Source organism: Phytophthora ramorum (genome assembly GCF_020800215.1).
Source record: "Phytophthora ramorum isolate Pr-102 chromosome Unknown Phyram_PR-102_s0010, whole genome shotgun sequence".
NCBI lineage: Eukaryota > Oomycota > Peronosporomycetes > Peronosporales > Peronosporaceae > Phytophthora > Phytophthora ramorum.
In genome coordinates this window covers 1,419,599-1,430,957 of record NW_027150656.1, presented here as the reverse complement: position 1 = coordinate 1,430,957, position 11,359 = coordinate 1,419,599, and the positions used below count along the sequence as shown (strand labels likewise).

General features: G+C 55.4%; 2 protein-coding genes across 2 annotated transcripts; both read right to left on the bottom strand.

Moving 5' to 3' along the window:
* Positions 1-548: 548 nt before the first annotated feature.
* KRP23_10755 (RxLR effector protein) lies at positions 549-1,271 on the bottom strand (the record flags this gene model as incomplete). Its single annotated transcript, XM_067881244.1, has 1 exon — positions 549-1,271. The coding sequence occupies one exon, from the start codon at positions 1,269-1,271 to the stop codon at positions 549-551; it is 723 nt and encodes a 240-aa protein (XP_067741508.1).
* Positions 1,272-6,072: 4,801 nt separating this feature from the next.
* On the bottom strand, positions 6,073-11,261 carry KRP23_10754 (Ankyrin repeat and protein kinase domain-containing protein 1; the record flags this gene model as incomplete). The annotated part of the gene is made up of 2 exons (XM_067881243.1): positions 6,073-9,689; positions 9,758-11,261. The coding sequence occupies 2 exons, from the start codon at positions 11,259-11,261 to the stop codon at positions 6,073-6,075; spliced, it is 5,121 nt and encodes a 1,706-aa protein (XP_067741507.1).
* Positions 11,262-11,359: the final 98 nt, after the last annotated feature.

Sequence of the window (11,359 nt, the reverse complement as noted above, 5' to 3'; positions counted from 1 at the left end):
GACGTTTCGCTGCTCCAGCATGCTCTTCATTTCGCTCTGTCAAGCGCACTCATCCAAGCTCCAGCGTGCAAGCGCCGTTCTCCGCGGAAGCGAGGAGGAGTTGGAGGAAGAAGAAGATCGCTGAAGGAGTCCCGACAGCCCGTTGTTCGCTGCTGAGGAGCTACCCACCACATCCCAAAAATGTTACTCTTGACGGACCTCCCAGCGCAGACGTGAGGCTCGAGGAGAATGTTGCGTCGACTCAGGACTGCTCAACGGATGTCACGTCACGCGACCTGCATGATGAGACTGAGCACGACCAAGTTTGGTTCAAGACAAGACGTAGCAGAAACCTTTACTAGTGTCGCCATGTGCCTATCTGGAGGCGGGGAAGGTTGCATGGTGATAGCCGACTCAGGCATTAACCGTTCCGGACTCTGTAGGCTAGAACGCCCTTCGGAAAATGGGTATCAAGGAAGATTTTTTTCCGGATGCGATCCATCTCTGATCATTTCCACGAGCTACGAGAATCTCACCAGGACCGCGGTTCTCTATCGCCTTCTTCAGTCTCAACGTATCCCTGACAATGCGAATCTTGTGAACAGGATCGTATACTCGACCAGAATTTCATACCTCGGGTCGCTCGACGATAGCGTCGAGAGTCCGTTCTCCACCCCCAACACTTCTGCAACACCATCCGGGTGTTTCCGGAGACTATACCAGTGCTCAAACTGAGCAATCTCCACATTCTTCGCAAGAAGTTTAAGATCTGGGACTTGTTTCAGCGACTGCAACAGCGTTGCCACCCTCGCTTCGGACATATGATCCCGCAAGAGGAAGTATACCGAGTTGTCCGGAAACGAATGACCCTTACTTTGATATGACTTAACGTAGTGGAGCCACTGCAGGAACTTCGGATTATCGTCGAGCTTCCCACCAGCCTTTCCGAGATTGAGCATTTTGAAAACGCTCGTTGGGTTTTCGCGGGCCTTCAGCCACAATCTGTTTGATAGTTTTTGAGAGGAGCCGAACTTCGACGCCAGCTCCGCGATCTTCGACAAACCAGGCAGGGCCCTCTCTTCTACTTGCGCACGGTCGTCGCTGTCGTCGTCATTGACTGCAGGATTCGATCGAAAGAGTTTTCTTGTTGGACTAGCCACGTTCTCGTCAGTGGTGAACACATCGGGCGGGTTTGCACTGGTCTTCGAAATGGAGCCTTGTTGAAAGTGTCCAACCGCGGGGTTCACAAGAATTGTTGCGAAAGCCAACAGCGCAATCGTTGAAATGCGCATGTTCCGTTTGATAGTTGTTCCTTGACTTGTTCTGAGATCCAGCAGTCAAACTGAGAAGTGAAGTTTGGTCGGGAAGTCTTTTCCGAAAACGCATCGAGGATGAACGGACCTGCGGAGAGATCCTCTACAATAAGCTGGCATTCGTAGAATTGCTTCAAACAAACAGGCTACAAACAATGGCACGCACAGGATGCCAATCCTGAACTTGATCATAGTAACCAACGCTGGTAACGCGTCTCGTGGTAACACAACTCCCTACACCGGCTCTGTCTCGGAAGCGATGGGGTCGAAATATGATCGTGATTTCGTCAGCGATCAAGCACTATTCGAGCGGGTGACGAGCTACCACGTATCTAATTCGCAAAAGTACCATTCTGATCGGAACAGTCTATCGCTTCTGGTGGTTGACACAGCGTAACGCAAGTAGCGACACCACACGAAGACAGGCAATCCAGAGTAAGACAATGGCGAAGTTCGACCAGATGCCACTGTGCTTCGCCGAGAAGATTTCATCCAAGTACTCTGCGACAGTGATGTTGGTTCCTAGCGTTGGCGGTGCACCTGTCATTTGCTGACATCCAAGCTTGCTGCTATCTCCGCCGCTCGGACAGTCCCCAAAGACGATGGCGATTAGACTCGCGAATGTGTACTTGTGCGGGGTCAAATGGTACAGCCATTGGTAATCCTGGGGGATCGAAGCAACAGGAGGGTTGAACCCGGTGAACGTGATCCAGACGTAGTTGACCAGGATGACAAATACTGAAGCCACCTCGAGGTTGGGGGACACGTACGCTAGAAGCTGGCCGAAGTACGCTTGCAGCACCACGAGACCGGTCAGGTTCACCCAGTAGGAGAAGAACGCCACTCCTCCCGTGAAGCCCACCATTGGGTAGTAAAAGATCATAAACAGTAGAGACTCCACGAAACAGTACGGGATCTCAACCAAAGTCGCGGCGACAAAATACCAGAACGCATTGTACGTCTCGGCGTTGCGCTCTCGGTAAAACGAAGCTCTTTCCTGTATGGAGATCGGCACGACGCTGCTGAATACGATGAACGTCATGTACGACTGCGTCATGAAGACCATGCCGAGACCTGAGTTGATTCCCTGGTACGAAGAGTACTCCGCGGTGACGTAGGCGATTCCGAAGACCAACCCCAGCATGATCGAAATCAGAAACCGAGTCAAGTTGTACGAAGCAGTTCTCCAGTACATGTCGAAGAAGCGCTTGATCAAGAACTGGGCTTGGGTCAAGTTGCTAACAGCACGTTTCTTGTCGAACACCAAGGCAGGGATGGAAGGCGACGGACGAGTGACTCCCTCGCGGCCCAAGTTCGCTTCTAGCTCACGGTACTTTTCACTCGACTTGAACAGCGATACGAAGTCGTGTTTAGCGCTGCTGTCGTTGCCCACACCAGCTCCAACCACTTCCAGCATCCACGTCGCAGGGTTGTACCCTTGCTCCAACTTCGCCACACCATCGATCGACTCGAAGTAGCTCACCAAGTTCGAAGATTTCACGCCCAGATCACCGAAAAACACCATCTCACCACCGCGCTTCAGCAGTAACAAACTGTCGAACACGCTGAACACCACCCCCGACGGCTGGTGGATCGTGCACACGATGGTGCGGCCCGTGTCCGCCACTTTGCGTACACCGTCCATGATCAGCTTCGCTGACCGAGCGTCAAGTCCACTCGTCGGCTCGTCCAGGAACAACACACTCGGCTGCGCTGCCAACTCCACGCCAATCGTCAGTCGCTTCATCTGCTCCGTCGAGCTGCCGCGGATGATCTGGTCTGCGATCGGGTGCAGGTCCAACAACTCCAGACACTCGTTCACCGACTCATATTTCTGACTGTCAGATACATCGCCACCTTGACGCAGGAACGCGCTGAACGTGAGCGCTTCACGGAACGTAGACGCGTCCGAGTGGATATCCATCTGCTCGCAGTATCCCGTGGCTCGACGGATGGCCAGCTCCGTCGCCGGGTGGCCGTTGAGCAGGATGTCGCCACGGATCTGTCCGCCGGTCTTGCGTCCGGCAATGACATCCATGAGTGTGGTCTTACCAGCTCCAGAAGACCCCATGAGCGCGGTGATGGTGCCGGGTAGTGCGAATCCGCTGACGCCCTTGAGTAGGTCGATGGTAGCTTTCTTGTTGGTGGGGTCTGGCACGGAGTACCACAAGTCCTTGAAGGCTAATGTTACAGGGACAAAGTTCTTGTCTGCTGGGCGGGTCACAGAAACGACCACATGGTCTTCATCGCGAGCGGATGCACTTGTTGGTGTTACCACGAGGGCGTAATTGTCTCTCAGTGAAGCGGTGGTCTTGTCGTCGGCATTTCCAGCATCCAGGGAAACGCTGTCAGGAGTCTCGTACCGCCAGTATTCTAGCACCAAGCAGGAAAGGGTCATGAAGAACACGTACGCTGCAGCCAAGAATACGAGGCCGTACCACAACCAGTATTTGTCCGTCGGCACACCGTACACGCTCAGCATGTATTCACCCATTTGCATGCCATACTCCGCGCAGTAGTCTATGCCGTCGTACAAGCAAGTATCGAAGCTCGAAGCTCGGTACTGGTTCACTGCGACAGCGTGGATTCCCCACGCGTGTGGACTGATCCAGTAAATCCAAGACAAATAGACCGGAATCGTGTCCTTCGTGATCAAGAAGCCTGAGAACGTTGCGAGTAGCAGCAGCGACAGCAATGCAACCGGGTTTGCCACGTTGATGTTCGGACACACTGACGCAATGAAGAAAAACCACGCCGCGTACGCCATGTTCACGAGGAAAAGCACGATTTGGTACATAATGTAGCTCTGTACGCTAGCCACGAAGCCGCACATCCAGTACACGAGCGAGCCAAACAACAATGTCTCCATCAGAATAATCGGAATCTGCTTTGCTGAGCTTGCAATCACGAAGGACGAGGTCCGGTAAAAGTTGGCACCGCGCTGCTTGTAGATCACATCACGGGTAGCGAGGACTGTAGGAATCATGGCGGATTTGGCCACCGCTAGCGTATCCACTGCTGTGTAGGCCAGTCCCATCACCACCTGCGAGTTCAACTCGTCGAACTGATAAAATGCCGATCCGTAGATCAGTCCGAGTACCAACGCCATGAATGCTCGGCTTTTCACCGCAGCCAAGTCTTGCACGAGCACCTTCAACTCACGCGAAACGACTGCTGCTGTACCCGCCACAAAGCTCTGCTGGAACTCTGGCGTGTGCTCGATGTGCGTCTTGTTGTCTTCGATGAGCTTAGTGCTCAACGGAGTGCGTAAGTCATCCAGCATGCGCCTGTGAATGGCCGAGTTCTCGAACGCATCTGCGAACTGGTTTGTGTATATCGGTACGGGCCCATTCTCGTACTAACGCTGCTTGTCGGTGCCAAGATCCATCAAGAAGTCTGCCACGTCGCGATTCAACGGACATTGGAAGCCCATGTCCTCAAAGTAACTCAAAGCCTCCGCGCGAGCGCCGTGGTACATGACGTATCCGTCATTCAGAAGGAGCACGTCGTCGAACAGCTCATAAACCTCAGGAGACGGCTGCAACAACGAGATCACCACAGTCTTATGCAGTGCCTTGGCCAGACTGCGCTGTGTCGAGATGATGTCGAACGTCGCAGCACTGTCCAAACCCGTGCTGATCTCGTCCATCATCAGCACGAACTTGTTGCCGAACGCCATCTCGCCTGTCGTCACGCGCTTGCGCTCGCCACCCGACACTCCTCGAAGCATGCCGTCGCCCACGACGGTGTTCTTGCAGTTCTCAAGACCGAGCTGGCGAATAACAACATCCGGGTGATGTTTGAACATGGCACGCACGGTATCAAGAGCAGCTTGGTTATCTTCAGGAGTGCCACGCACCAAATGCTTCTCGTCGCGTTCGGAGGGTCCTACCCCGTTGCATGAGTGTGCGAACTCGAGGGTCTCTCTCACCGTAAGGGTAGGCAGATGCGTGTCTGCCTGAGGCACGTAGGCGACAAGTTGAGGCAGTCGCTTGATAAGGGTATCTCGAGGGGTGCCGTTGTACGTGACATCACCCCTGACGTCAACGTTCTTCCCAGCCGGGAACCTCCCACTCAGCAGCTTCATGAGCGACGACTTGCCAGATCCTGGTTGCCCGAGAACCAGCGTCATGGTGCCTGGCTTGAGCACGCCGCTCACGTTGCGAAGGATGTTCTTGGTCGCCACGTGCCTTTTGGCGCTCATCTGTCGCGCGCTTTGCTTGATCACATTCAGGATGGTCGGCAGCTCCGTCTGCAGTTGCAGCTCATCCTTCACTGCAATGTTAGCTGTAATGGACACGTTCTGGAAGCGCACTTCCACTTGAGGTAGCGGTCCGCCGAGCGCCGCCTGTATTCGTGCGGCCACGCGCTCATGAAGCTTCGCCGCTCCGAGGGCCATAAGCGTCTCCCCACTATCGTAAGTTATCTCCTCCGTGTTACTGGGCGTTGGTGGTGCCATGTTGGAAGGCGATGTAGCTGCTTAAGTCGAGTTGAGCGAGTTCCGAAATGAGGCCCGCTGTGGGAGTGCTTCAAGTGGACGATGCCGCCATAATCTCGATGATTGTGGAGGCCAGGTCCCCTTCGTAATCGTGAAGATTATGTAGGCGGTGCTGCCGACTGAAGCGAGATACCGTTTGCCAGCGTAACCTACTGATGTTTGTATCGACGTGGGCATAGGATAGCGTTTACATAATATATCCTAATGGATTCGAACTCTGCTTTTCAAAAGGTGTAGAATTGCTTGCCTGATGTCTCACCCTGCCCAGCTATCCTCACCAGCTCAGTACACTCCGTAGCCCGTCCGTTCGTTGAGGTCGTCATTGTTGCTGCTATTCCCTCGTAGGCCACTCTTTCGACGAGCTTTCACGAGTCCAGCAGCACCTCCTCCAACCATGACCCCCATGGAGGGGCCCTCGGGCTCACCGTCGTCGAACGAGAGCGCTCCGAACATGTCGGTCGGTGCTTTCCTGCTAGATCCACTTGTACCAGGCTGCTGCTCAAGCCAGATTGGCTGCTTCGGTCTTGACTGATTCTGCGAGCTACGAGACTCGAGGTAATTTCCATCGTTCATGGAGTCATCGTCAGCTTCCGCTGCAGCATCTCGTCGACTCTTGCCTGGGGCTGAATTCGGCGGTGGGAACACGTCCACCATCATTTGCTTCTCCTCCACCGGAACGGAGCGTGGAGGGCGTAACGCAGCAACGCGACGTACGTGAGATGCGCGACTTCCACGCACACAAGTGGTTCTGTCAGCGTCAAAGTGGTCAGCGTTGTTGCCCTCTTCATCTTCGTCACAAGCCGCCTGCGTCATGAGCGTTTGGAGGCGACGCTGCAGCGCTGGGGAACAACTTGCTTGCAAAAATGCCGCGAGTTCTTCTTCACTGGTAGACCGCAGGAACCGCATGATCTTAGCCGACGCGGAGCGGACGACAGGACTCGGGTGTGTCACGCATGATCCTAGGAACGGAACCACGTTGACCAAGCCCAGAGGCTCCGCTGAGCTAGCAGGCTTGGAGGCGCGACTCGATGACCTGCGTCTTGCTAATGGCGGAGAAGGCGCACCGTTGCTGCTGTCCGTGACCACGAGAAACTCGTAGAGAAGCTCTAGTCGCAGTGAAAGTTGCCAGCGCAGCTTCGTAAACGCCACCTTGCGCGCTGAGACCGACTCCCCAGCGCTGCCGCTCATGTCGCTCTGCTCGGGTGCACTGAGGATGGCGTTGCAGACTGCGTTCTTTCCAATGGCGCTTTTGCCTGCTACCAGGCGGAGGACATCGCGCACCTGTGAGCGCACCCGAACACTTTCATTTGCGCTTTGCTGCACCACGCTGCGGATTGTCGAGCCAAGCACCAGGTGCACCCCCCACTCTCCCCACGGGATGGCATATTCCTGTCCACTGGAGCTAGCAACTCCGTAGTTCTGCGCTGGAGGGTCAATGAGCAACAGGAGAAGCTCAAAAGCGGCCAAACAAACCGCCGGTGTCGTCTCCAACATGAGCTGTTTCACCAAAAGGCAGCAAGTCTCCCACGCTCCTTTGAATTTCGGGTCGGGGGTGGATGACAGTAGGTGGTCTACCAGTTTGTCCACTCCTAGACACCGCTGAGCAGTGCTACTCGATGGCGAAGTCAGGAGCTCTGTGGTTTCAGCAGAGCAAATCTGCCCCAGCTTGTGGGCATCCACACCTAGCTGTCGCTGCAGTTTACGGCCGCTGTCAATCTCAGGACGACTGCTGTCATCGTTTTCTCGGCCCAGCGAACTGGTCGGGAGCGCTTTTGTAATTTGCACCACGTTGCGCGTGATGGTTTCTCGCATAGATGGCTTCAACTCGGCTAAGAAGCTGTTGAGATCCACAGTGCCGTACGAATTGGTGGTTCCTCCATTGGTAGCTTCGTAAATCGTTACGTAAGTAGAGATCGCAGCGTTGCGGACGTCTACGTGCTTGTTTTCCAGTGCTGGTCGAACAATCGCCAGGATCAGCGACAAATCGGGCTGCTTATGGTCGTTGCCGGCGGGGGCTTCCCTCACGAGCATGGTAAACAACCTCAATAACTCTCCGATAACCAGTGGAGAAGCTGCAACCGCGTTAGAAGAAGACGCAAGCTGCTGGTACTTTTCAGCTAGCATTTTACACATCCGAGCGTGGCCCATGTGGCTGAGAGAAGCCATTGAGTGAAGCAGCGTGAAGCAGTCCTGACGAAGGCGCTGCTTCGTATCTCCCAGCTTCTGCAGCACCAATCCAACGACGTTTTCCAGGATTTCGTCCACGTACTGGTGCTCGGACGCCACTAATGGCAAGAAGTCTGTAGCGATGACTTGGAATAGCCGCAACGCACACTGGAAAACGCGCGCCACGGTATCGTTCAGTCCAATCTCGAGCACTTGTGCCAGCATCCCAAGCGCTTCCAGCGTTTTGGGGAGTGCAGTGTCGGAAGCGACTCGGCCACTAACACAGCACATGACTTGACGCTCCACTTCTCGAATTGCTGCCTCCCGTTGCGCCCACGCCTTGTCAAGCAGACAGCGCACAAGCTCTTCGCCAAACCCCCGGATGATGTTCGTGAAGAGCTCCTTCTGCTCGGCTGTTAGCGCTGTTCCGTAGGGAAGCTGCACGGGCTGAGACTGGGACGCGCTGCTCGGTTGAGAGTTTGAAGACGGCGCGGTGGCAGAAAGTGAAGCGTTTGCCAGCGCTGGCCGATGCTTCGTCGACGACCCCGACGCAGTCGGAGGTCGAATGCCACCGGAAGTGCCAGGTCGCGCAGACTCGGAGGGTATCTCAAAGTCATCCACCTCGTCCATTAGCATATCGGACTCCATGACGCCTCTCTCCACCAACTTGGAGATGAGTTTCTGTCGAGAAGAGCGTGCAAGCGCATCCAAGAACGGTGTTGCAGCACTACGCGCCACCTGCATCGTGTCGGCCACGATTTGCAGCGACATCAGGCGCACATTTTGGTCCTTGTGCTCGCACACCTGCAACGCGAGCTGCAGCACATTTCGTATCGGTAGCAGCCCGTTTTCGCCGGCAGAGCTCTCTTGAATCCCGAATTCAAGCATCAACTTCGAGACGAGAGCCATTTTGTTGGTCAAGTAGGTGGCGGAGAGTGTCTGTGGAGACGAGTTTCGATCGCACGCGATCATTTCTTCCAGTAAGAAAACTGGCCCAATGCAGGATGTTTGTCTGGATAAAAGCAGCAGTGCGTCTTCTGTGGTAACGTGCAGGCGGTTCTTGGAATCCCCAAGCTTGACTAGCAGCCGTGGGATCAATGGACGAACGAGGTCGTGCATGACGGCCACATCAGCTGGGGATGCCACAGCGCTGTCAAAGGCAATACTGACTTCCATCAAGAGCGACACGCCAGCTTCGAAGACCGAGTTCACTCGATCTTGGAGCGCCTGCATTAGCGTCGTCTGCACTGCACTCACCACTGTGCGCTGGGATCCAACGGCGCTTGTGTCCTGGCTCTCGAACGACAGTTGACGCGTCTCCACCAAGTACTGCACGTAGCTTAGAGCTTCGACTCGAGGCGCCCAAGCGTTCGAGAAGAGACACCGGGTCGCCTTTTCTCCAAAACAAGTCAGCATGTCAACTGCGAGCTCTTTGTTCGGCCCTTGAAGTGGCTCTGCGTACGGGAGGTCGTCTTCTCGCTGAGAGGCTTTGCTGCGCGGAGAAAGCGCAGCAGTGGGGACGTCAAAGGCCGCAGCATTGCCATTTCCGACCCCACCATCTCCTGGTTCATCACCGCGAATAGACAAGCGTTTGCTTTGCTGAAGAGCATTCTTGAGTCCTGTGTTGATTTTCGCCTGGATAGACGGCTTCAACGGATGGTTCTGCTGCTTGAAGAGAGACTCGCACCAACTCTTAGTGTGCTCGTAAATCGCGTCCGTAGTCCCCTTCATGTCTGTACGAAAAGCAACGTCGTTAGTGCACGAGAGCGAAAATTGGGTAGCGCAGTGTCAGCCAGCGTACCTGACTCTTCACATCGAATGACGAGGCACTGCACCAGCAAATCGATGGAGGCTGTTCGCACGTGGACACTGGAGTTTTCCAGGGCCAGCATGCTGATCTTCATCGCGTTGGCAAAGCTCAGCCCGCTAGCTTTCTCGTCCATTCGGTACTGGTTCGCAATCGCGTTGAGAATCTTGATCGCTACGAGTTGGTGACGCCAGGAAACGTTTGTGGTCGATGCGGGCGGGCCAGCACCACTCTGCTTGTTTGGCGACAGCAATTGTGCAGCTGCAGAAGACGAGATCATCACGTGCGAGATCTGGGACGTCAAATAGCGCGTGATGTCCACGCTCTTGCAGATCAGGAAGAGCAGCGAGGAGACCGCTTCGCTCGAGTCCTTTTCATTGGATCCAGCACCTCGGACTAGCAGAGCACTCGCGATGCGGTGGATAGCTGGGCGGTCTTCGTGGAATTTGCTAGTGTGGAAGTCTTTCTCGCTCATGGCAGCATTAAACGCCACCTTGAGCAGGGACGTGCAGCAACTCGATGCCACTTGGGTCACAGCGTCTTGAAGCGCCGTCTCCATCATGAAGCACGCGCCATCGAACAACTTGACGAGGTTTTTCCCCTTGAACACGTTCTGGAAGCACATGCTGGCATCCGTGATCGCGACCACCCGAGTCTTCCACGTCTTGCTACGAAAGGACCGCGCAATTTCAGCTCCAAACGCGTTTTTCACGCTCTCCATGCCTCGCTTGGTCTTGTCGTCGCCCTCAAACTCGTCGTCGTCGCCATTGTCTCCAGCAGAGCCACTTTCGAGCTCCTTATCCTCGTCGTGTTGCGCACCGTACTCCTCCGGCAGCAGCAACGGCAGCACTGCTCTATTAGCCACATCAGCCGGCGTCTTCCCTTCGCCATCGCACGCGTGGACGTCCGCTCCGGCTTCAAGCAGCAACTTCACGATCGCTGGGTGGTTCTCGGCACTTGCGAAATGCAGCGGCGTCTTGCCGTTCCTCCTGGTTCCCGACAGCTCGGCATTGCACTCGACCAGGAAGTTCGCGATCCCGTCGTGGCCCTTGAAGCAGGCGATCTGCAAAGGCGTGAAAATGCCCAAATCTCCGTCTCGCGGGACGACGCCGCTGCGATCGCTGTAGTCCGTGTCGATGTCTGCTCCGTTTGAGATCAACCACTTGACGAGCGACAGGTTCCCGCTGCTGGCCGCGTAGAACAGTGGGGTGTGGCCGAATGCATTGATCTCGTTCAGGAACGCGTTGGCCATACCGTCGCACATGAGCAGGTACTTGCAGGCGTCCAAGTTGCCATTGTCGCACGCGTAGTGCAGCAGCGAGTTGCTGGTTTTGGCTTCGACGATGGCCTCGATGGCTTTCTGGCCCGACCCAGCGCTGGCCTCTGCCTGGTCGTGCAGAACCACCTGCAGATAGTCCCAAACGGCCTCGAAATCGTCCTGCTGGGCCGCTTGGAACAGCTCCTTGAGCGTGAGCGTCTGCGCCGGGTCCGTGGACATGACCAAGCGAGTGCCTCCTCGGAAGTGCGATATCTTGGCACGACGACTTGTTGCAACGGACGCGACGACAGGAACGGACGGCGACTATTTTCACGGCT